Source organism: Peromyscus maniculatus, chromosome 21 (assembly GCF_049852395.1).
Source record: "Peromyscus maniculatus bairdii isolate BWxNUB_F1_BW_parent chromosome 21, HU_Pman_BW_mat_3.1, whole genome shotgun sequence".
NCBI classification, from domain to species: Eukaryota; Metazoa; Chordata; class Mammalia; order Rodentia; family Cricetidae; genus Peromyscus; species Peromyscus maniculatus.
Genome location: NC_134872.1, coordinates 2,572,463 through 2,596,558, shown reverse-complemented (window position 1 = coordinate 2,596,558; position 24,096 = coordinate 2,572,463). Strand labels below are relative to the sequence as shown.

At 52.7% G+C, this 24,096-nt stretch overlaps 3 protein-coding genes across 5 annotated transcripts; 1 reads left to right on the top strand and 2 right to left on the bottom strand.

The window, feature by feature from the left end:
- Nucleotides 1–1,750: 1,750 nt before the first annotated feature.
- Nucleotides 1,751–3,618, top strand: Ltb (lymphotoxin beta). 3 transcript variants are annotated; one of them, XM_006995238.4, is made up of 3 exons: nt 1,752–1,987; nt 2,350–2,659; nt 3,008–3,616. In XM_006995238.4, the coding sequence occupies exons 1-3, from the start codon at nt 1,826–1,828 to the stop codon at nt 3,448–3,450; spliced, it is 915 nt and encodes a 304-aa protein (XP_006995300.2). In that variant the 5' UTR covers nt 1,752–1,825; the 3' UTR covers nt 3,451–3,616. The 3 variants fall into 3 exon arrangements, with proteins under 3 accessions (XP_006995301.2, XP_006995300.2, XP_015844226.2); XM_015988740.3 differs by lacking the exon at nt 1,752–1,987 and adding an exon at nt 2,007–2,253 and having other exon boundaries at nt 3,008–3,618; XM_006995239.4 differs by lacking the exon at nt 3,008–3,616 and having other exon boundaries at nt 1,751–1,987; nt 2,588–2,804.
- Nucleotides 3,619–5,933: 2,315 nt separating this feature from the next.
- Nucleotides 5,934–8,791, bottom strand: Tnf (tumor necrosis factor). The gene is made up of 4 exons (XM_006995235.3): nt 8,455–8,791; nt 7,860–7,914; nt 7,637–7,684; nt 5,934–7,376 (listed from the first exon to the last, which is right to left on the bottom strand). The coding sequence occupies exons 1-4, from the start codon at nt 8,638–8,640 to the stop codon at nt 6,958–6,960; spliced, it is 708 nt and encodes a 235-aa protein (XP_006995297.3). The 5' UTR covers nt 8,641–8,791; the 3' UTR covers nt 5,934–6,957.
- Nucleotides 8,792–9,951: 1,160 nt separating this feature from the next.
- On the bottom strand, nt 9,952–11,512 carry Lta (lymphotoxin alpha). The gene is made up of 3 exons (XM_006995234.4): nt 11,299–11,512; nt 11,116–11,215; nt 9,952–10,910 (listed from the first exon to the last, which is right to left on the bottom strand). Exons 1-3 carry the CDS (start codon nt 11,392–11,394, stop codon nt 10,498–10,500), a joined length of 609 nt encoding a protein of 202 aa, XP_006995296.1. The 5' UTR covers nt 11,395–11,512; the 3' UTR covers nt 9,952–10,497.
- Between the last annotated feature and the right edge of the window lie 12,584 nt (nt 11,513–24,096).

The following is a 24,096-nucleotide window of genomic DNA, read 5'->3' as shown; positions in this document are numbered from 1 at the left end:
TGAGCCGTCTTTTCAGCCCCCGTAAACTGTTCTTATCAACTAGATCAGCGGCTCTCAACCTGCGGGTTGCGATCCCCTTTGGGAGGTCACATATCAGATATCCTGCATATCAGATACTTACGTTATGATTCATAACAGTAGCAAAATTATAGTTATGAAGTAGCAACAAAATAATTTTATGGTTGGTGGTCACTACAACCATAAAGGATTGCAGCATTAGGAAGGTTGAGAACCATTGCCCTAGATCTACAGACAACATTTTGTTTGCTGAATCACATACCCATCTCATTTTTTAAAAATGTTTTGTTTTGTTTTGTTTTGTTTCTAGACAAGGTTTCTCTGTGTAGTCCTGGTTGTCTTGGATCTCACTCTGTAACCAGGCTGGCCTTGAACTCACAGAGATCCACCTGCTTCTGCCTCCCGAGTGCTGCACCACACTGCTTTATTCAGGACTCAAACCCAGGGCTTTGTGCACGCCAGGCCAGCACTCTACCCAGTGAGCCACATCCCCAGGCTACTTCTCGTATCTTTCCAAGTAACAAGCATTACTACATGTTACCTCTAAACTGCTCAAGTTCAGTATTTGTTTCCTCATTTTTTTCTTGCCACAGGAAGCTAAAATTTACATACAGTAAAATGTAAAAATCTGAAATCAGTAATATATATATACATATATATATATATATATATATATATATATATATATATATGAATCAAACCCAGTAGCCAAACATTCTGTCAATGAGCTCCCCTCCCATCCCAGCCACAGTTTTTTAATCTCTCTGAGCCTCGGTGTTGAGATTAAATGGAGAGTATAATAAAGACTGTAATAGGCGGCCAGCCCCTTCTCAGTGCTATCTGTTAGTTATATTCTATTAGTGTTTGCATTGATATCATCACCCAAACACATAGTCTGGACTGGGACACGGGAGCTGCAGGGTCATCAGGAAGGGAGATGACCTGAGATCTTGGTCCAGCTTCCTCAGACCTAGTCTCCCCAGACTCCAGTCAGCAGCCACCTCTTCCATTAGTTCGGTTCTTGCTGTTCATTAAACTCAGTGAACTGCTTGTCTGTCATTCATTTATGATCACTTAGTGAGCGCTTCCTAACGGACGAGGCTCATTCTAGACTGAATCCCTTGAGGCGGAGTGTACCCCGGCAGTGTTCCATCAATGTGTTGCTACCTCGGCCCCTCCTCAGAGAGAGCAAGGCTGAGGCCCCTTCATGAAGCCGAATCACTGTGGACTGGATTAATTCTGCCTTTCCTACTCAGTTTTAGGGAATGCAATTAGAAAGAGGTCAACCAGTTTGGGGATAGGGCCATTTCAGGGATGCAGACACTCAGCTGACCCTACTTGGCCTCTTACTCGATCTCCTAATCTGTGTGTGTGTGTGTGTGTGTGTGTGTGTGTGTGTGTGTGTGTGTGTGTGTGTGTGTGCAGCTCTCCCTCCAGCACTGGGCTGTGAGGTCCAGAGGCATGCAGACCACATGAAATATCTGGAATCCTGCCTGGCCTTGACAGTCCCCGTTGCCTGGCCTTCCACAAGCGACCTTCCTTCCCTGGGCTTCGTTTCCCCTCTCTGCCAAGCCCCCCTTCACCTTTACCTTGAAATCCTCCCTCTGCCCTGTCTCCTTCCCCAGTTCAGAGAACCGAGGCATCCAGCTACCCCGCCCTGGCCCCAGCTCCGGGTAAACAGGAAGCTGTGTGAGGGGAGCAGGGGTGTTCGGAAAGTCCCCGGCAGGTGTGTGGGTCTGCAGGGAGGGGGTGGCCCTACCCCCTGAGGTATGAAAGCCCCTGCCCCCTGTCCTGGTGCTGAGTCTGGATGGGGGCACGGGGACTGCAGGGCCAGGGTGGGAGACCCCAGGGGAGGGGCTGCCTCTTGCTGGCTGTAGCAGGAGCTACTTCTCTGGTGACCCTGCTGTTGGCAGTGCCCATCACTGTCCTGGCTGTGCTGGCCTTGGTGCCCCAGGATCAGGCACGACGGGTGAGTGGCTGCAGCAGGCGCCAGAGGGCTGCACACTCGTGGAAGTTCATTGACCTCTGGCTGTGCTTTTGCCTCCCTGGCTCCGCTGGCTCTCCCCCGGGGCATGTCTGCTCTGTCTCTGCTGCTCTCCATGCAGTCCTGCCCTGATGTTGCAAGCCCCTTCCTGGCTGCTGTCTCTTCCTGATACCCAGGTGCCTGTCTCTCTGCCCAAGAGCACAGGCTTTGCTTGCTCTGCCTTCCAGCAAGACGTGCGTGCGCTAAGCAAGGTGCTGGAGGTAGCCCTAGGGCTGGGCTCTATGCGGGGAGGGGTGGAGCTGCCTTCAGCTAAATCTGAACTCTGGGCACTATGGCCCTACATCCAGGTGGAGAGGCTCACTGGCTCAGGAGCGCAGGCTCGAAAACGACTGGATGACACCAAACCATCTTGCCTCTTGCCATCACCCTCCAGCCTCTCAGGGACTCCTGACCCTGGTCTGCGTACCCCGATATCCTCCGGGAATCTAGGCTCCCCATCCCAGGGGCCTGTTGCACAGTTCTCTCAGGAGGCATCTGCAAGGGTGACCACCCTGTCTCCAGCCGTGGATTCTTCACCAGATCCAGGGGTTCAACAACTGCCAAAGGGGGAGCCAGAAACTGATCTCAGCCCCGAGCTTCCTGCTGCCCACCTCATAGGTAAGCATCTGGCAGACCTGAAGAGTGCCAGCTGTGCACCCCCACAGCGAGTGAGGGTCCTCTGGCTCTGCTATGACACTGCTGGCCCTTTCCCAAATCCTCCACCACCTTTTGCCCCTGAAGCGTCCCCCCTTCCAAGTTTTCTCTCTGTCTGACTTCCCTGGAAACAAGTAAAACCCTGCCAGGATCCCGCCACTCTAGGCTCCTCGGGAGGTAGCTCCTGCCGCTCTCCGCCGAGTATCACAAGTGCAAAAGACCCCGCCCCTCCGCGCTGAGTGCCGCTCACCCTACCCGGGTCCCCAACCTAGAGATCACGGCCCGAGATCGCACGCGTGCCCCTCTCTGCAGGCGCTTGGATGAGCGGGCAAAGGCTCGGTTGGGAGGCGAGCCAAGAAGAAGCGTTTCTGAGGAGCGGTGTGCAGTTCTCCAGCACCGACGGGCTGGCGCTGCCGCGGGACGGCATCTATTACCTCTACTGCCACGTCGGGTACCGGGGCAGGGCGCCCCCTGCCGGCCGAGGCCGCGCGCGCTCGCTCACTCTGCGCAGCGCCCTGTACCGCGCCGGGGGCGCCTACGGGCGGGGCTCCCCCGAGCTGCTGCTGGAGGGCGCAGAGACCGTGACCCCTGCTGTGGACTCCGTCGGGTACCGGTCTTTGTGGTACACGAGCGTGGGGTTCGGCGGCCTGGTGCAGATCCGGAGCGGCGAGAGGGTGTACGTCAACATCAGTCACCCGGACATGGTGGACTACAGGAGAGGGAAGACCTTCTTCGGGGCGGTGATGGTGGGGTGACAGCCGTCTGCACCCCTGGAGAATCGACTGACGGTGCGAATGTGTGCATCATGATGTCCGGAGCGTCGGGGAGCCTGGGACGTCATGATCGGGGTGGGGTAGGGGGAACTGTAGGACATGAATTTTGAAAATAAAGAATGTAAACTGTGCTGGCTTGTGCCAGCGCCATCACGAAGATGCAGGCGTGGTTTGATTCAGGGTAGCGTGCAGGGGTGGATGGCCTAGCTTTGAACGGTGGACCCCTGCTGCACCCAGCCCCTGTGGCTCTAACGCCAAGGGTCCAGGTTAGGGGAAGAAGGGACAGTTAAACCCCGAGACTTCCCTCAGCGTCCTGATCACCAGGACACTCATGAGACCCTTCACATACCCCCTTTCTCCTGGCTTCTGCCTCACAGTGAGGGGAAGGTAGACAGTATTCGTTCCCAGAGAGAAAAACTCCCGAAGACTGAAGAACCAAGCGCCATGGGCCCCTTGGCTCTCCAAGTGCTGCCTTCCTGACAGCTTTTATTTATTTTGAGACAGGGTCTCATATGTGGCCCTGGCTCACCTGGAACTCACTATGTAGAGACCAGGCTGGCTTCAAACTCACAGGGATCCATCCACCTGCCTCTGCCTCTTGAGCGCTAGAATTAAAGGTGTGTGCCACCACGGGCTCCGACAGCTGTTCTTTAAGGGGTCAGTCCCAGGCACATTGAGGGGGCCGACTAAGGAAGAAAATTGAACACTGGGGAGGAGGGAGTGGGTGGAGACTGGTGTCTGAGGAGGAGCGCATGGAGGAAACTGATGCCCTGGGGTCCTCTCTAGAAACGGAAAGTCCTCACCCTGAATTCACACTTGAGGCACCCCCCACACACAAAGTTGGGTAAGTGGGAGGCCCCTAAGATGAGTAACAGCAGTCCCCCCACGCCATGGCTGGAGGAGACAGAGGGGAACCCAAGGCTCTATGTAGGTCACCCGAGTGGGTCACCCCACAGCCAGCGTTAAACCACGTGCTTGGTTTTCCCCTCTCTGGCTACTGGGGTGAAGAAAGGCCCAACCAACCGTGAGCTCAATTAGGGCTGCCACTTTCTGGGGTTCCACTTTTAATTCCTCTTTTCTTTTCTTTTCTTTTCTTTTCTTTTCTTTTCTTTTCTTTTCTTTTCTTTTCTTTTCTTGTCCTCTCCTCTCCTCTCCTCTCCTCTCCTCTCCTCTCCTCTCCTCTCCTCTCCTCTCCTCTCCTCTTCTCTCTCTCTCTCTCCCTCTCTCTCTCTCTCTCTCTCTTTTCCTTTCTTTTGAAATAGGGTCTCCCTATGTAGTCCTGGCTAGCCTGGAACTTTCTATGTAGACCAGACAGGCCTTGAACTCACAACGATTTCCCTGCTTCTGCCTCCTGAGCGTTGGGATTAAAGGCGTGGCTACACATGGCTCCTTATTTGTCTTTGCCTGCCCGCACCAGTGGGGTGAGAGGGTGACCAACTCTGGCTAAAGTCTAGCCAGGCTTCTGAACCCCCTACACCTAGTCATTGCCTCCCTTGTAAAGGCTAGTTCTAGTGAAAAGCCCCATTAAGTCGGGTTAGCAAGCTCCCTCTCCCATATTTGATCGCCTCAGTCATCCTCCACAGCCCTGGGGTGATGTCTGATCACCTGGCCTGTCTTAACAAGCGTCTCGTCTGATCTGTTTAGACACAGTCCCCCTACCCCGATTTTTCTCCTCTCTTAGTCATTCGCCATTCCCCAACGCCCACCCCGCTGCCTCTTCAGACCCACTTACCCTCACTGCACACGCTACCAGTCTCTGCACCAGTAACTGTTATTCTGCACAAAGTCAGCCTTACATGCTTCAGCAGGTACTATTGAATAACAGCAACAATAAGAAATTATTATTACTATTATTATTATTATTATTATTGGTGTTGGGATCAAATCCAAGGCCCTGCATTGTGATTAAGTAATTTTTCTTTAAAAAAACAAAGTATTTAAACAAGGTGTTTTTCTCTTTCTAATCCACCCACCTCACATATTCATCATTTGTCAAAAACCTTGCTGAAACCAGAGCCGGCCATGGCCCCTTCACCCACGTAGTTCCCTTTCTCTGCCGTTGCTGTCGTGGGTTTGAATTCAGGGCATCCCATACGCTGAGCATCCCACCCCAACCCCCCATGCACACTGCAGAACCACACTTTTAGCCCTATGTCTTTTACAAACATTTCCCCTCATCTTCAGATGGGAAGAACAAGGTTGCTGATGGCTGGGAGGGAGCAGAGCTGGCTGAGCCTGGCCTGTCCAGCACAGAAAGGGGCGCAGATAAAGGTTAGGTCTTCTCCGCGTAGACCGTCCCTCCTCTGTCTCTGTTCAGAGGGGAGGTCGAATGGTTGAGGGGGCACAGTTAGTGTTTGGAGTCCAGACACCTGAAGCTCTGGAACTTCCTTGGCTGTGATTCAGGTACCTGAGAATGTGGCTCCTCCCCAGCTCCATGGGAGCCACAACAGCCGGAAAGAACTGCAGTACTTTCCCAGCAGGTATTTGGAATTCCCAGAGTGGGAAATTCCCATGCCCAGAGGCCAAGGTAATTAGGTTTAGGCCCCTGTTTCCGGGGACAGGTGGGGGATGTTGGCTGGGTTTTGTTCCTTGGGGTCTTAAGGACTAGGGATGTAGACTGAGATCTGGACCCAGAGACCTTACCCCTCCGGAGAGAGGACATTAGGGGTTGGTTTCCCACCTCCAGAGAGAGACAGATACGGACTTAATTCCAAGGAAGAAATTGTATTTCTTTTCCAAGCAATCTTTATTTCTGGCACTGACCCGTAGGGCGATTACAGTCACGGCTCCCCTGGGGAGCAGAGGTTCAGTGATGTAGTGACAGCCTAGTCACCAAATCAGCATTATTAAGACAATTGGATTAGATAAATATTCTGTTTTAAACATAAGCAAAAAGGAGGCCAGGAGGCCAGGAGGCCAGGTGGGAAGAGCTGAAAGTTCAGCTCTGTTTTCACAGAAAACAAGTCTGTCTCAAGACAGCTCCCAACACTGGGTCCTCCAGGACACCCTGGCCTTCCAAATAAATACATTCATCAGCAAATAAATAAATAATAAATAATAAATAAATAGTCATAAGTGCAATCATAAATAGAGGGGGCTGGTTCTGTGAAGAAGGCTGGGCGCTGAAGCGTCTGGAAACATCCGAAGATAGGAAGGCCTGAGATCTTCTCCAGCAGCATTCTGAGCCAGAGGTAGCCTGATCCCCTTTTGCAGAACTCAGGAATGGACATGTGAGGCTCCAGGGAATTCTGGAAGCCCGTTTGAATCCTTGATGGTGGTTCATGAGAACCCCACAGTCCGGGCCGCTATCCTTGCATCTTGTGTTTCTGAGTGTTATAGTTGTTGAACATTTTGAGCTCAGAGTCTGACCCTGAGCCATAATTCCCTTACTAAGTTAGAACTTAGTAAGTTGGACTGGGGCTCTGAGGAGTAGACAATAAAGGGGTCAACGCGGGGGCTGGGTAGAGAATGGATGGCCATCCATCTGCCTTACAGAGCAATGACTCCAAAGTAGACCTGCCCGGATTCTGCGAAGTCTAGGTATTTGGGCAGATTGACCTCAGCACTCAGTCGGTCTCCCTTCTCCAGCTGGAAGACCCCTCCCAAGTAGATGGGCTCGTACCAGGGCTTGAGCTCAGACCCCTCGGGGGTTTCCTTGGGGCAGGGGCTCTTGATGGCAGACAGGAGGTTGACTTTGTCCTCGTAAGAGACAGCAAAGCGGCTGACCGTGTGGGTGAGCAGCACATAGTTGGAGCAGCCTTGGCCCTTGAAGAGCACCTGGGAGTAGACGAGGTACAGCCCGTCTGCTGGTATCACCAGCTGGTTGTCTTTGAGATCCATGCCGTTGGCCAGGAGGGCATTGGCACGCCGGCTCAGCCACTCCAGCTGCTCATCCACTTGGTGGTTTGCTGAGGGAGGGAGAGTTGAGTCAGTGTGACCCTGTTAGTTCACACCCCACATCCTGAGCCTCAAGTTCTACCCACACTTCACTTCCGGTTCCTGCACCCTCTGTCTTCCCACATCCCATTGGCCTTAAGGTCCTGAGTACCCCACTGAGCCCTTGCTTTTGGATGCCTCCCTTTCACGCTTTCACAAGCTGTCTTCTCAGCCTGGTTCGACCCCCAAATCCCATCCCTTTGTCCCCAGGACGCACACATAGAGCTCTTACCTACAACGTGGGCTACAGGCTTGTCACTCGAATTTTGAGAAGACGATCCTGAAGGGAAGAGAAGAAAGGCAGAGATGAGACCCTTAGGCCTCCCAGGCAGCATCTGTCTGTTTGGACCCCCATTCCCTTTCCTCCAAAACCAAAGCCGTACGTTCTCCCCGCTGCTTCCATCCCAGGTCTAACTGCCGCCACCCTACCTTAAGAGAGGCTGGGGGATACTTACTCAGTGTGAGGGTCTGGGCCATGGAGCCGATGATGGGGAGGTTGTTGGGGAACTTCTGTGTAGGAAGAGAAGGACAAGGTTAGCAGCCAGCAGCTGAGGAGTCACCCGCAAAGGAGAAGCCCCCAGCTCTTTCTCTTGGCTCCCGTGTCTGGGTTTTTTCAACGCTCATCCTCTGTTCATTCATTCGTCCCACCCTGCAGCATCTCTTCTGTTGTCTGTGCTAGATCTCACTTTATCTCCCCTCATCTCTCTCCTTATCACTCATGCCTCCTCATCTCTGCCATCGTTATCGCTGGCCTCTTCCCCATCCTTCTGGCCACATCCCGAATCTCTTTCCACATCTCTACATATGTACACATGTTTTTTCATTCATTCATTCATCCCTCCTCCACGCGTCCACTGAACAGTTTAGTGAACTGGTGCGTGGGTCAGAGGTCCCGTCTGTCTCTCTGTCTTTCTCTTGCCACCATCTCCACATGGGCTGCCTCTCCATTCTCCTCCACACTGCCTGTGCTCCTCAGCCCACCTCTCTCCTTCTCTCGCCCTTCTGCCCTGCTTCTTCCTGAGTGAGAATGAAGGCTTCTGAGGCACTCACCTCTTCCCTTTGGGGGCCGATCACCCCAAAATTCAGCAGACAGAAGAGCGTGGTGGCCCCTGCCACGAGCAGGAAGGAGAAGAGGCTGAGGCACAGGCACCGACTGGAGTTCTGGGGGCCCCACGCCTTTTTGGGGAGTGCCTCCTCTGCCAGTTCTACGTCGCGGATCATGCTTTCTGTGCTCATGCTGTCCTTTCCGGAGGGAGCTGTGGAACCTTGGGCCGGTGTGTGAGAGGGACAGAACCTGCCTGGCTGGCTGCTTGCTTTTCTGGGAGCTATTTCCAGGGTGTTCTGGAGTCGCTGTTCTCCCTCCAGGCTGGTCCCCTGATGTCTTCGCTGAGAGAGCTTCTGCAGGCTGGGTGTGCAGACGGCTGCCTTTATAGCCAGCCCTTGGGCAAGAGGGCGGGGAAATGCTCTCATTCAACCAGCGGAAAACTTCCTTGGTGGAGAAAACCATGATCTCATGTGGAGGAAGCGGTAGTGGCCCTACACCTTCTGTCTCGGTTTCTTCTCCATCGCGGGGGCAGAGGTTTGGAAAGTTGGGGACACCCAGGCATCAAGGGATCTCCTCCCCCTCCCTACCAGAATTCTGTGGCAATCTTGGGCCAATCACTAACTGTGTGTGCAGGACCCTGGGAGCTGAAGCCCATTTCCTCTCTGTCCTCTGGTGCTAATAATTGTCGATCACTTTGCAGAGAGACCACGTCTCTGTCTTTTTCCCTTTGACTTCTAGATGGGGCTTCCATGGGGGTAGAAGCTGGCATTAGGGGTGCTTCTGACAGCTGGATGCACGGGGGTGGGCGGGGTGGGCGAGGGGGAAGAAATGCTTATTGGAGAGGGAAGCCCTCTGTCTGGGTTCTGGGGAGGAAGTGGCTGAGGGCCCAGCAGCTTGAGAATGGGGAGTGTGCACCGGCTTTGGGAGGGCTGCTGGGAGTAGCGGGGACAAGTATGGGACAGCCCCGGAGGGAATGAACTCAGCCCTGGGAATTCACGGACCCCACGAGGCAAGTCTTCTCCTTTCATTCTGACCACGGGCTCCAGATGCTTTCAGTCTCGGCTTCCAAGGGATTGTTTTTTTCTTCATAAAGCCTCTGCCATGTAGTCTTGATGTGTGGCCCTGTCTCCTCAGACATCCATGTTCCATGCCCCTGCCTCCGGGGTTTCTTTCAGCCTTTATGGCTCCACATCTTCCAATGATTCCCTTCCTCCACCCTCCCAGACCTGGACACCTTCCCACCCAGATCCCTCGTTCCTCCACCGTCTCCACACCCTTGGCTTAATCTCCCTGGTTTATCCTTTGGGTCTCCTCCAGCAGGGAGCTGCCTGGCTCCCATGAACCCACCATGTCTCTGGGAGCCACTGGCTCCTTTTTATCTCCTTGTTCTGCCCACAGCCCGTGGTCTATCTGAGGCCTCTGTCCCCTATTCCATTCCTTAAAGAGTCAAAGAAGATTCTCCCCCAATCCTGAATAGACAGACACAAGCAGACAGAACTTCAGAGAAAAGAGGTTTATTGGGTATCGTTGGTGCAGAAGGCTCTTTGAGGGCGTCTAGCCAAGCAATGCCCTTCGAGCCTTGGTCTTCCTTCTGTGAGCGCCTTGGTCACTCACACCCGCTTCTCTCCTGATGCCACCTCACCCTGCGCCTGGGACCTCGATGTCACCTGGTGTCCACTCCTCTCCTCTTTCTTGTCTCCATAAATAAATAACTTAACCTTGCCCTTCATAAATAGTCTCCCTTTCGCTGTCCTCAGGCACCTCCCCACATCGGTCTCTCCTCATCCAGGTCTCTGCCCCACCCAGACCCACAGAGACCCTGCTCTAGGCAGGAACTTCTAGGCAGGCTTGAATCCTCAGCTGAACATCTGGGGGTGGCCCCCGGGGAGATGTGGTCCCCCTGGAGTGCCTCAGACTCCTTCTGTGAGAGCTCTGGGTGGTTTTGGTGGGGAAGGCTTGAGACTGTGGGGATGGGCAGAGGAGAGGCGGTGTGACCCTTGAAACGGTCAGAATCCAATTGGAATCCAATTCCTGGATTTTTCTAGATTCTACAGAGCAAAAGCTCCAAAGAATACGCTGCTGGGGCTGAAGTGTAGATGGGAGACGCCATCTGTGTGGGTGGACAGCTGGTCTCCCTTACTGAGCAGGAACACAGCCCCCTGGTACATTGAGCGTACCCACGGTCCTTGCAGCCCCGGATACACGGACTTCTGTGCACTGAGGAGAGGCACATGGAAGGGGTACTGGGAGGAAAGCAGCTGGACCTCATGGGCCAGGTAGATGGGAGCAGGAGTGGCCTTGGGGGAGCAGCTTTCCCCAGAGAAGACCACCTGGGAGTAGACGAAGTAGAGGCCGCTGGCGGGGACCAGGAGGGAGTTGTTGTTCAAGGAGAAGCCATGTCGGAGGAAGGCACGGTCTGTGTTTGCTCTCCAGAGCAGGGAGTTCTGTTTGCTGGGGTGTCCTAGAAAAGGGCATAAGGTGTTGAGGGGTCAAGGTCAGAGGTCTCCAACCCTGAGGAATCGGGCACTGGACAACTGGGGTGGCTGGAGTGGGATGCCTGTCTTCAGGGGTAAGAGAAGTTGGTGTGGGGAGATGGGGTGATCACTTGGGCCCCTGGGCGAGAAGGAGGAGAGACGGGGACTGGACCTCTGGAGGCAGAAGTTTACCAACAAGGTGAGCAGCAGGTTTCAGGAAGCCACGGGTCGAATGCTTCTGAGGGGGCTGATGAGCTATCCTGGCAGCTGAGGAGCGAACACCAGAGAGTCCCTAGGGGAGAACAGAATTGAGAGGGTTCTCAGGCTCCGGGTTGGCTAGGCCACCCCAGCACCCCCATTGTCCTGCTGCCTCACCTGGGGCCCTAGAGGCAGGGCCAGCAGCAGCCCCAGAAGGAAGACAGGGGGGGCGCCAAGCACCCTCAAGAGGTAGAGCCGTCCAAGTGGTGTCATGGAGAGAACCTGCAGAGAGAGAGAGTGTGTGTCGTGGAGGCGGGGCACACAGCGGAAGACAGATCTTACCCCCAGCTGAGAGAGCCACCCTGAGAGACAGGACACAAGCAGGGAAACCCTGAAGTGAGCAGGGGTAGGAAGAGAAAGGAAGAGACTGGAAGAGGAAAGACACACGGAAGAATCAGACAGGGTGGCAGGAGCAGAGAGAGCAACTGACAGACGGCCGAGTTAGACGCCACGGGAACAGACCAAAAGGCAAAGCCGCGGGGACCAGGCTGGGGGGCCGGGCAGGCTGCACAGGAAGGGCAGGGGTCCGAGTCAAGAGGCAGGATCTGGGGGATGCCTGTTACCAGGGTAAGCCCAAAGAGATGAGGCAGGAGAGGCTCACCTGCTGTGCGGGGTCCTGGGCGCCGGCGGCTTGGGTCCCTTTATAGAGGAAGCGGCAGTGTGGCAGGCAGCGGGCGGGTTCTAGGTCGGGGCTGGGGCCTGGGGAAGCCCCCAGGGCTTAGAAGATGCTACTGTTTCAGTCGAAGGCAGGAAAGGCTGAGGCCGCAGGCTGGGTGCTTCAGACAACTGAGTTCTGGGAAAGGGAGTGGGGTCGGGGGAACTGTGGGCTGCAGGCACTATCGGGGAGCAGGGTCAGGCCCAGGAGTTCCAGGGAAGGGACAGGCGATTCGTGGAGAACGAGAGGGGCGCAGCTGGGCTGCGGCTGGAAGCCTGGTTCCCTGAAGAGGGGTGGTTTGTAACACGTCTGCACCCTTGACTGCTCACCGTCTTCTTTGAACATTTCCTTCTCCATCCTCCCTGGTCACATCTGGGGGACTCTGTAGCCACATGTGGCTAGTGACACCTTTGTTTTTTCAGGTGTGAACCCAGGGTCGCATGCATGCTAGACAGGCCTTCTGCTTGTGGACTGACCTCCACCCTTTTCCTCACTTGCCTGTGGGGGTTCAAGTCACTCAGGTTCCAGAGTATGGATTTTTGGTCCCTACCAGTTTCATGTCAAGCAGTTCCATTACAGAGCCCCCCGCCCCGGGTCTGGGGCATGCTGGTGTGTGACAATCCTAACGACACCCCCTTAGTCTCTAGAGCAGTGGTTCTCAACCTGTGGGCCGCGACCCATTCAGCAAACCTCTAGCTTAAAAAAGATTTACAGTATGAGTCATAACAGCACCAAAATTACAGTTATGAAGTAGCAACAAAAATAATCTTATGGTTGGGGGTCACCACAACATGAGGAACTGTATTAGAGGGTCACCACATTAGGAAGGTTGAGAACCACTGCTCTAGAGTGCCCAGGTCTGGAAGATGATTTTGGAGAAGGTTCAAATAGAACCCACCACATTCATATAAATCTGCAGACCAGACTTATATAGCCCCAAATACACACCCCAGGCTTCCAAAGATCTGTACAGGGGGAGATTCAGAATCCCACACAGAAGGGCAGCAGCCCAGGTAAAGTAAAGGTTGTTTAATTTACAAGTTAATAACGGTTATAGGCCTTGTCTAGAAGCAGCATCTGAAGCCATTACTGTCTGAAGGGCCTGGGATGTAGCTCAGGTAGCTTGCTCACCAGGCGTGTGTGTCCATCCCACACTCCCAGAAGCAACATCGACTGTCTTTTTCTTCTTAAAACACTTATTTATTTGGAGGGCGGGAGAAATGGCTCAGCTGTTTAGAGCACTGGCTGTTTCCCCAGAGGACCTGGGTTCAATTCCCAGCACCCATATGTTGGTTTACTATGTCTGTAACTCCAGTTCTGGGGGATCTGACGCCCTCTTCTGGCCTTTGCAGGCACTACACTCAGGTGGTGCCGAGACAGGTGCAGGCAAAATCCCATACACAGCGTAACATTTAAAAACACGTTTGTTTGTTTTGTGTGTGTGCATGTGAGTGCATGCAAGTGCCACAGACCACATGTGGAGGTCAGAGCACAACTGTTTGGTTTTTTCCTACCATTCGGGGTCTGGGGACTGAACATGTCATCAGGTAAAGGCAGCAAACGCCACCCACTGAGCCATCTTGCTGGCCCACCTTTCTGTCCTTGTTAAGATTTCTTCTCCTTCTTCTTCCTCTTCTCCTTCTCCTCCTCCTTCTTCTCCTCCTCCTTCTTCTCCTCCATTATTATTATTATTTCTTATTTTTTTCAAATTTATTCTTCTTTTTTTTTTTTTTTTTGGTTTTTCAAGACAGGGTATCTCTGTAGCTTTGGAGCCTGTCCTTGAACTCACAGAGATCCACCTGCCTCTGCCTCCCGAGTGCTGGGATTACAGGCATGCGCCACCACCGCCCGGCCTCAAATTTATTCTTTAAAGAGTTATTTTATTATTATGATATATGTATATATGTATGCACACATATTAGACAAGGTCTCACTACATAGCCCTGGCTATCCTGGAACTTAATGTGTATATCAGGCTGGCCTTGAACTCACAGAAATTGCCTGCCTCTGCCTCCCGAGTGCTGGGATTAAAGGTGTGTGCCACTATGTCTAGTCTATCCAGTTTTCTTATACAATCCAGAACCCCTGTCCAGAGGATGGTCTGGGCCCTCCTACATCAGTTCACAGTGCCCCACAGTCAGTTCCCACTGGCCAGTCCCTCAGCCGAGACCCTTTTCAGGTGACTCCAGGCTGTGCTAAGTGGACAGGTAAAGCCAACTAGGACACTGGTGATGGTCATTAGGTTTGTTCCTGGTTTTCCTGAGGTGCAAACGTTGATTAGAAAACTCTTGTGCATAAGTCAGGTTTCACTCAGCTTATAAGTTGCTGCTTTCAAAAAGCAAAGTTTTGGAAGATGATGTTTTTGGTCATGTTTTATAAGATTGGGACAGAGGACAGCAGCTGGCCACCTCTAATGTCCAGTCAGGGCTGTAGAGGGCTGCGGCTGGCAACGGTCGCAGTCAGGATGGTCACTGGGTACACTGCTGTTCTCAGGCCCAAATGACTGAGTGGGAAGATAAGCTGGTCCTGTCTCTCAGCTTCCTCATGGGCTCTCTGATTGGCAGCCCTTGCTCCTCAGAATTGGGCAGGACCCTGCAGAATGAGGCTTGTGACGTAGGACTAGAAATTTTCTTAATGACCAGTTCTTACACAGAAGAGTGGGGGAGGGCAGCGTTTCTAGGTCATGGAAAAAGGAGGATTCTAGTCTCTACGACCCATGTTGGTAAAGAGGAATTCCAGCTTTGATGGCTTGCTCTGGGGGAGGATGCGGGCAGGACAGAAGGCTGGACAGGCAGAGAGACCTGGTGCTGCTTCTCAGATCTCATACTCATTCTGAAGTTCCCAGCATGCTCAGGCTCCATCCTTTGGGGGCACGTGCTGTGAGCTCCCGTGGTTCTCATATGATCTCCTCAGCATCCTCTGCACTCCACACACTTGCTGTGCACCTGGCACAAGGAACTGGGCGGGAGGGTGGGGGGGGCGTTCCAACAGATGGTTCCCTGACTTCAGGGTCTCAAGTTCAGTGGAGTGTGATCATGCTTCACAACCTTGTCAGGGCAGCCCATAGGGAATCCATGGGACCCGGGGGCATTCATCACGGAGGCAAGGAAGGTGGAGAAGGGCACTCAAGATAGTGAGAGACCCCTCGTGGCCTGAGACGTGCAAAAGAATACTTGCAGGGAAGCAGAGAACACACCCTGAAGGGTTTGACACCAAGGAAAGATGTTTAAATCTCATTCTGATATGATAGAGAGACACCAGCAAATTTAAATAGGAGATCGACCCACTTACATTGTTATGTTATAAAATGGAGTCTGGCCGGGTGGTGGTAGCACACGTCTTTAATCCCAGCACTTGGGAGGCAGAGCCAGGAGGATCTCTGTGAGTTCGAGGCCAGCATGGTCTACAAAGCTACACAGAGAAACCCTGTCTCAAAAAAAAAAAAAAAGGAGTCTGGAAGCCAGGGAAGAATGGAGGGTCCTGAGGTCACCATGGAGACTAGTAGAGGGCATTTTACAATGACCGGGCTGGGAGATGACAGGAGTCTACAGGTATGTAGAAGGTATGTAGAGGCAGCCCTCGGGAGAACGTGCTTCAAGGCAAAGTCTACAGTGCCGTGGCTGCCCAGATATAATAGAGGAAGGAAACACATAAACACCTCTTCAGGCTTGGGTATGTGGTAGTTGGCAGAGGGCCTGCCTAGCGTGCAGAAAGCCTTGGGTTCCCTTCCGTCCCTAGCACCACATAAACTGGGTGGGTGCTGGGATGCACGCCTGTACTCCTCACAAGGGAAGTAAAGGCAGAAAGATCAGGGGCAGTTCAAGGTCAGACTTAGCTACATGGGTTACATGAGACACTTTGTAAAACAACCAAACAAAACAAACAAAAACAAAAAAGCAACAACAAAAACCAGCCCCGGTGATTTCTCGTCTACATCGTTTTCTGTTCTTTTGAACATTGCGTTTTCTTGTCCTGGCAGTCCTGGCAGTGTCCTGGCAGTCCTGGCAGTGTCCTGGCAGTCCTGGCAGTGTCCTGGCAGTGTCCTGGCAGTCCTGGCAGTCCTGGCAGTGTCCTGGCAGTCCTGGCAGTCCTGGCAGTCCTGGCAGTCCTGGCAGTGGGACCCACCGCCTTGATGCCAGGCAAGCACTCCTCTGCTGAGCCACTTTCTCTAGGGCCGAATTTTAGTCTTGTCATTGTTTGTGTTGTCTCTGGTTCCTGTTCTGTGTTCCTCTTTCCCTGGGAATCTTTGGGCTTCCTGTTGTTTCTGCCTCTTAAGTGGTAGTAGCTGATGGACTGAGACCCTGGCCAAAGCCGTATCAAAATGGAAAATTGCATTACAGCTAAGGGAGAGAGAGAGAGACAGACAGACAGAGAGAGACAGAGAGAGAGACAGAGAGACAGATTAGATTTGGGAGAAGAAGGAAATGGAGGGGCAATGGAAAGGGGGAGGCGGGGAGCGTGAGGAGATGTGAGAGACAGAGGAAGGAAGGGCAGGACGGGCTAAGCGGTGTCACGGGAGTTGGCAGCAAGCTGAAGGATGTGCCCTGCCGTGGGCCAATTTTGGTTTCAATCTCAGTTTTAGAGGCTGTGTGAAATTCGGTTTCTTTCTTGGGGAGGCCAACAGCTGTTTGGGACTTTCCCCGGGTGGGAGAGCTGATGACTGAGAGTCTTGTGCGGAGTCTGCAGCCCTCTCAGAGGAGAGGCCACGGAAATCTCGGGGCCTCCAGACAGGCTGAAGCGACAGTAGCCTCAGACTTCGTGTTTCTGTTTTCAGCCTCAAACTTGATCCAAGTTTAACCTTAATCCAAATCACAATTCAAACAACCTTAAATCTAAGCACATTCTTATCAAAGAACTCCCAAGATAAAGCCCACCCTGTGAAACAGCTCACCCTGACGAGGGTCACCAATCACTAACCCCGAACTTCAGCAAGACACTAGGTGGACCGTCTACCTGAGCGAGAAATTATAGTTGGACTTTGTCCTGCTTTACCACACCATCCACCATTAATTAGTATTTAATGAGTACCACTAGGAACTTTATTCAAGGCAGGAATCGTACTGTGGCAAAAAAGACAAGGAACCTTACTGCTGGGGATCGTGTTCCAGCGAGGCCGGATCGGGAGAAACAACACATCCAAGAGTTGGGGGTGTGGCTCAGGAGTAAAGCACTTGCCTATCATGTGGGGCCCTGCACCCCGACCCGAGCATTGCCAAAAAATACAAACGAATCAGTAAAATAGTCCTACGAGGAAAGCAAGCCGCGTGGCACAGTGGAAGCGAATCCTTTGGACACAGCAGTCAGTGATGTCACACTCCGAGTGGGGAGCACGGAAAACAGGTGACAGACTGGGTCAAAGTGTAGGGGCAAAGTTTTCTGAACAGAGGGAACCGCTACGGTAGAGGTGAGGAGGAGGAGGGAGCAAGCTGTGGAGTTGATGGACAACAAGAAGGTCAGAGACAGAGGGGTGGGAAGGAGGTCGGAGAGGAAGGTGGGAGCAGATCATGCAGGGCCACGTGAGGAGAGGCAAAGTGTCTGCACTTTATTCTACCTGGATCTTTTGGAGGGTGTGGGAGGGTGTGGGGTGGGGCAGGAGGAGGAGCGTTGGTGGTAATTAGGAGGCAGGTGGACCTCTGACTCGAAGCCATCCTGGTCTACATGGTGAGACTGTCTGAACAAAACGTTGCCATGGCTCTCTGGTCTATGCTGCCTTGCAGGAGGTGAGAGGGGGAACAGGGACATAAGGAGGGTAGTAGCTGTCACCCTGAGGAGACAGTGGTGGCAGTCGTGGAGGTGAGAGAGATGGACACATTCGGGACATATTTCAGGGAGAAAATAGACAGGCCTAGGTGATGGGCTGGGTGGATGGGAGCGGAGGAGGAAGCGGAACCGGAGGTAGGATCCTGAGGTGGGATCCTGAGGTGGGTGGGCAGGAAAAATCAAAAGTGTTGCTTTGGATGTGTGAGGTCTAAATCCATCCTCAAGAGCTATTAAGTCTGATGTCATTCAGTTTCAGGGACAAGGTGGAGTTAGGGGGAGACTAGGAGCTACCAGCATGAAGGTGGCCTTGAAAGTCATGAACCAAGGGCCTGTCAAGGTCATGCACCTCCCCACAATAAATGCTGCACATGTTCTGTCGTGGATTCCAAAAGAAAACCTGTCCACACATCCTTCTCCTCGGTTCTCACTGCGATTTAAGGTCACCGGATTCAGTTATCTACCCGATGAGGACCCTTCCGTAGATCTGGTTCACAGTATTCTATTCCTGTGGAAAGTCTACCCACATCCCCTGTTTCATTGTTGAAGGCATTTTCTTTAGGTACCAGAGGCTTGGTTCTCCCGTAACAATCCCTCTGCCCTCTTGGAGAAGTCTGCTTTTTTTTTCTTTTTTTTTGGCTCTAACACTAGGGAGAAGGTGCAGAGGAGAGAGACCATGTTGCCCACATGCTTCTCTTTCTCAGAGGCTCCTGACTGCATTGACCACACGCATCCTGTCTTCACAGCTGTGTCTCCATCAACATCTGTACTGTACTCCTAACAACCTGTCCATCTAGTTCAGTTTCTCTTCATCTTCATCCCTGGCATCATCTTCAAAACCACACAGAGCCCACATATTGTAGGCTCTGGCCTCAGTTCTCCAACTTTCTTGACTTTGCCAGCGTCAGCCTCTCTCCTTAGCCACCCCTGGAAGAGGCCACACCTCCCACCTCAGCTTTGCTTGGAAGCAAGGTTGCCTTTCAAAGCTGGACTCTGGGTGCTGGAGACATGGCTCAGGGGCAAGAGAGTGTGCTGCTCCTACAGAGGACCAGAGCTCAGTTCCCGGTACCCAGGTCAGGTGGCTCGCAGCTGCCTGTAAAGGCTCTGATCTCTCTTTGGGCCTCTGTGGCCACTCACATACATGTGCAAACCCTCTTTCTCACACATAAATTAATAATAAAATAATTCTAAGAGTTTGATATCTGAATTCTCCCTAGTTAGAACTGCCCATCCCCCCATTGTCTTCTCTCCACTGAGTTAATTCTCCTCTCTTGACGCCCTAGCTTCCCTGTCTTACATTTTTGTTTACATTTGTTTATTTTGTGCATGTGAGGGGAACACATGTTCCAGCACATGTGTGGAGGTCAGAGGACAACTTATGGGAGTCAGTTCAGTCTTCTCTTTCTGCCTTGTGGTGCCAAGGGTCAATACAGGTCATCGGGGCCTGGTGTGGTGGTGTGCTGCTTTAATCCCGGCCCTTGGGAGGCAGAGGCAGGCAGATCTCTGAGTTTGAGAGGAGCCTGCTCTACAGAGTAAGTTCAGACCAGATGAGGCTGCAGAGTAAGACTTATCTCAACAAATGTCTCTCTCTCTCTCTCTCTCTCTCTCTCTCTCTCTCTCTCTCTCTCTCTCTCTCTCTCTCTCTCTCTTCAAGACAGGGTTTCTCTGTATAATAGCCTTCGCTGTCCTGGGCCTCAAACTCAGAGGTCCGCCTGCCTCTGCCTCCCGAGTACTGGGGTTAAAGCATGCTCCACACCGCCTGTTTGATTTAATTTGGCCATGCACATTTACCTGCTGAGCCATCTTTCCAGCCCCCTCTTTCTCTCTTGTTAAATGTTTTTTGGAGGTGGGGACTTGAGACAGGTTCATGTGGCCCTGTTTGGCCTTGAACTCAATGTGTCACGGAGGTTAACTTCGAATTGCCAATCCTCCTGCCTCCACCTCTCAAAGACTAGGATTGCAGGCATAAACCACCGTATCAGGCTTCTTGTTGGATTAAACAACAAGATTAAACAGGCTTCTTGTTGGATTTCACATGTGTGTCTGGAGGTTGGTGGGCAGCCTCGGGTTGGTGTTACCTCCCTCCTTGTTTGAGACACGTTCATGTCTTTGTGGCTGCACACACCAGGCTAACTGGCCCACAAGTGTCTGGGGATTCTTTTCCCTCCTCACCTTCTATCTCACTGTAGGAGTGCTGGCATTGCAGACCTATACAATCCCAGCCCGAGTCCTCATGTTTATGTGGCCAGTGCTTACCCACCGCACCATCTCCATCCCAGCCATCCCCAGCCAACCCACTCCATCCATCCATCCATCCATCCACCCACCCACTCATCCATCCATCCACCCATCCATCCCATCCACCCATCCATCCACCCAAACATCCATCCTTCCTTCCATTCATTCATCCATCCATCCACCCATCTATCCATTCATCCATCCATCCATCCATCCATCCACCCATCTATCCATCCATCCATCCATCCATCCATCCATCCATCCATCCCATCCCATCCAAACATCCATCCATCCATCCATCCATCCATCCATCCAAACATCCACCCATCCACCCACCCATCCACCCACCCACCCACCCATCCATCCCAGCCACCCCCCAGCTCTTGTTGGTTTTGTTTACCACAAAGGACAGGCCTAACAATTTCAGTTACACTCTCAGTCTTGAATTTATTACCCACCTGATATTTTATGAAAAAGACCTTAAGATCTCAGTCTGAGGAAATGAAAAGGAATTTTCTGGGTTTTCCTCCTGAGCTGCCACACACAGAGAGGCATCCCAAGGGGCTGCTGCTGGGCTGGGCTGGCTGCCTAGCAGGCTCCAGGTACTCCATACGCCTCTCATCCTTGACCCGATGACTTCCCTGTCAGTTGGCCATGCTGTTATCTACATCATTGAGCTTAAGTCAAGTCCACAACCTTTCATGGTCTGTCTCCCTCACCTCTTCCTTTTTTGCCCTCCATGTTATTAGTGCTTCTTCTTGGAAGTATTTTTTCTTTTCCAAGATTGATCCTTCAATCTGTACTCCTTTATGTGCCTTCCTCCCATCTTCCTTACGTTCCCAGAGTTGCTCTCATCTTACATATCTTCCCTTTAACAAATATATTCAGTGTTAGTTCCCTCCCTGGAATCTTTCTCCCACCCCTTCCCTCTCTATGTGATTTTCAGAATACTAGACCCCTTGACTAACAGAAACCAGTAAGATTTTCCCCCGTCATCAAAATTTGTGGGTAGAGAAGATTCCTGTCTTGTCTTCACTATTCTTTGTACCCACCACCCCTCACCTCACCTCCCACTCATTCCTCAACGTGAAAAGCAACTCTCCCTTCTAATAAAATGAAATGCTCTCTCTCAAAATTCGTAATTGCCTAGTTTGTGAACCTACAAGATCCTTTCAATTCTCACCTAACAGATCTCTTTGCGATCTTGCTCCTGCTTATCTGGCTGTCCCCCGCCCCCTCCTTGTTGGCTCTTCTTCCCTAATCATTCTCAGGGCTTCTCTGGGTCACTCCCGCTTCTCCACTCAGGGGGTTACCTCGACTGGAAGGAATGGTGCCCAAGAGCTCAAGCTCCACATCCCATTGCTAGCCAGCCTGCCCGGAGCACTTCAGTACTTTAGGCGGACGCGCCTCCGAGGTCACTGTAGACTTGACCTGTGTCTTTGTCTCACTGGGTTAGAGTTCTGTGACAGTGGCCTCCGAGCTAACTCATCATGTAGCGGTGCCTTGTCTGAGTCCACGGAACTCTGTGAGACTGAACTCCTGTCTGTCCCCTCAGTCACGCACCTTCTTGCTTTCAGCCACCACCACCCATCCAACCCTTCAGGCGGCTGAAACTGGAGTCAATCTAAGACCTTCCCCGCTCCCCCAACAACCACTTGTCATATCCTCACGTACCTTTGAAGTTTACAGAATATTCCTTTTATATGTTGTCGTCTTTGTAGGTGTGTATGAAGGGATGCATGTCTGTTCATGTGTGCTGGTGCACATACATCTGTGTGCATGCATGTGCAGAGGCCAGGGGCCAATCTTGGTTGTTCCTCAGGAGCCATTCACCATCCCCCTCAATGCCCACCCCTTGAGATGGGGTTTCTCTGCGTAGCCCTGGTTGTCCTGGAATTAGCTCTGTAGCCCAGGCTGGCCTTGAACTCAGAGATCCACCTGCCTCTGCCTGAGAGTGCTGGGATTAAAGGCATGTGCCAGTACCACCTGGCTAAAACAGTTTAATTACATTTTTATGTGTTGTGTGCATGAGTGCCACAGGGCACGTGTGGAGGTCAGAGGACACTTAGTGGGAATCAGTCTCTTCTTCCACTATGTAGACAGAACTCAGGCTGGGTGGTGAACAACACACCTGCCTCTGCCCAGTCCACCATGGTTTTTTGTTTGTTTGTTTGTTTGTTTGTTTGTTTGTGTGTTTTTGAGCGAGGGTCTCTCACTGGGACCTGGGGCTTCTTGACTATGTTAGGTTGGCTGGCCAGGGAACTCCTGGGACTCTCCACCTCCCCAGAGTGGGGACTACAAGCATGCACCACCAGCCTGACTTTTTCTGAGGGTACTGAGGATCAAACTCAGGGCTTCTCATTTGCAGAGCGAGCACTTTGTGGACTGAACTATCTCCTCAGCCCTCTCCCCTCCCCAGCTGAGTACCACTGCAGTTATTGGACTTCAGTAGGAAGCACACAAGTGAGAGGCGTTGAATCTTCATTTCACTACCTTTGAGCTCCGCAGGTTACAGTTTTATAAGGGGAGGGTCCACACCTACGTCCCGGAGAGATGCTGACCGTGTAGGGGTGAAGGGTGCGACCTCTTTCCTTACACCTCATAAGGGCCACAGCTCCTGCTGTTACACATGTGAACAAGAGAAAAGCATATGAAAAAAACAGTTTTGCAGCAGGAGCCTTCAGCCATGAAAACTCAAAGCCCTAATTGGTGTCAGTTTTTAGGCTGAGATTTGATAACAGGCAAGGAACAGCTGTGCAGAAATGTGACCGCACAGAGGTCACCTCACAGATGCAAGGGCGGGGCACTCAGCCGGGCCCATCCACCGTCAGGACCTTCCTAAGGACACTCCTCCCTCCCAAGACCTCTGCAGAAGGGTTTGTGGCCCCCTGTCAGACAGCATGGACCAAAGAATCCATTACATGGGAAACTGGAGGGACAGGGAAGTTTTATGGGTGGTCCTTTGAAGGGGTCCTAGCTTCAGTAACCAGAGACCCGAGTTCCAGCCAGTGGGAGGCTCTGGGAGAGGTGCAAGGGCTGAGACTGGAGAACAAGAGGATGGCACAGATCTGCTTCGGAGTCCCTTCAGGAAGAGCACTCAGCCGGCCACTGGGCCCTCTCTTGGGAGATCTGTCTGGAGTCCCCGGCAGGATTACAGTGATTGGGAGAGGGTGAGCTAACACAGCGGAGACTCGGCCTGGCCCTGCAGCGCCCGCCCGCTCTCAGCTTCATAGCTGCCCAGGGTCACCATCCCAGTACCAGTCCCGATTCCCGGCCCTCAGCCTGCTTTGCACACACCCCTCAAACCTGTGCTTCTTCACTTCAAGATGCTCAGCTCATATCGGCTCACGCCAGCTCACACCAGCTCACACCTGCTCACGCCAGCTCACACCAGCTCACACCAGCTCACACCAGCTCACGCCAGCTCACACCAGCTCATGCCAGCTCACGCCAGCTCACACCAGCTCACACCAGCTCTCGCCAGCTCACGCCAGCTCACACCAGCTCACACCAGCTCACAGTTTCCTGGCTTCTCAGCCCATGCAGGCATTTTCACTGTCCCTGCCCTCTGGGGAGCCTCCTGCCTGCATCCCATGGGCCTTGCTGTGAAGGCTGCTCTCCCTGCCTTCACACACTGGGGTATGGGTATGTCCCCAGAGGCAGGGTTTGAATTCTTTGGTTACATGTTACTCAGCTGAACTGGGCCAAACAGAAGCTCAGACCCCTTTCCTAATTTAACTGAAACCCAGCCCCACCTCAATCCCCGGGCTGACATCCCATCTCTAGTTTCTTTCCTAACCTCTTTTCTCAAATTGAGCCCTGAAGTGCCCCACCCCAGAGATCCAACTCCTGGACCCAGCTTGATGGAAGGGACACAATTTCCACAGCAACTGCTGCCCCACAGCAGGCACTGAGTCAACCTTGGGGATCCCTGAACTCCCTCCCCACCCCCACCATGGGGGACAGGATGCCTGCTGCCTGGTACCAGGGGGTCAGAGGAAGCCGGGGCCTCTGGGACTCAGTATTTTTATCAGCCTAGGAAATGAGAGATGCAGAAGCGGAAACCATGTGGTCAGAGAAAGTGAACAGCTTCATCTCAGGGGAACCCCCACCAGGGCTGGGGGCCAGACACGGGGGGGGGGGGGGGGGATAGAGAGGGAGGTCTGCCAGGCGGGGGAGGGGGTGTCAGCATGTTTTGGTTTCATGTAATTCATGTAGAGGAGAAAACCAAGTGTTTCCAGTCCACACGCCGGCTGCTCCTCTGG

What these genes read in the sequence shown, in the direction of transcription:
- Ltb (XM_006995238.4), top strand. Translation starts at nt 1,826, where the DNA reads ATGGGGGCACGGGGACTGCAGGGCCAGGGTGGGAGACCCCAGGGGAGG. An exon ending in CCCAGGATCAGGCACGACGG is followed by an intron (nt 1,988 to 2,349) that starts GTGAGTGGCTGC and finishes CCCTACATCCAG; the next exon opens with GTGGAGAGGCTCACTGGCTC. An exon ending in TCCTGCTGCCCACCTCATAG is followed by an intron (nt 2,660 to 3,007) that starts GTAAGCATCTGG and finishes CCCTCTCTGCAG; the next exon opens with GCGCTTGGATGAGCGGGCAA.
- Tnf (XM_006995235.3), bottom strand. Translation starts at nt 8,640, where the DNA reads ATGAGCACAGAAAGCATGATCCGCGACGTAGAACTGGCAGAGGAGGCA. An exon ending in TCGGCCCCCAAAGGGAAGAG is followed by an intron (nt 7,915 to 8,454) that starts GTGAGTGCCTCA and finishes CTTCCTACACAG; the next exon opens with AAGTTCCCCAACAACCTCCC. An exon ending in GGCCCAGACCCTCACACTGA is followed by an intron (nt 7,685 to 7,859) that starts GTAAGTATCCCC and finishes TCTTCCCTTCAG; the next exon opens with GATCGTCTTCTCAAAATTCG.
- Lta (XM_006995234.4), bottom strand. Translation starts at nt 11,394, where the DNA reads ATGACACCACTTGGACGGCTCTACCTCTTGAGGGTGCTTGGCGCCCCC. An exon ending in CCCTGCCTCTAGGGCCCCAG is followed by an intron (nt 11,216 to 11,298) that starts GTGAGGCAGCAG and finishes GTTCTCCCCTAG; the next exon opens with GGACTCTCTGGTGTTCGCTC. An exon ending in ACCTGCTGCTCACCTTGTTG is followed by an intron (nt 10,911 to 11,115) that starts GTAAACTTCTGC and finishes GCCCTTTTCTAG; the next exon opens with GACACCCCAGCAAACAGAAC.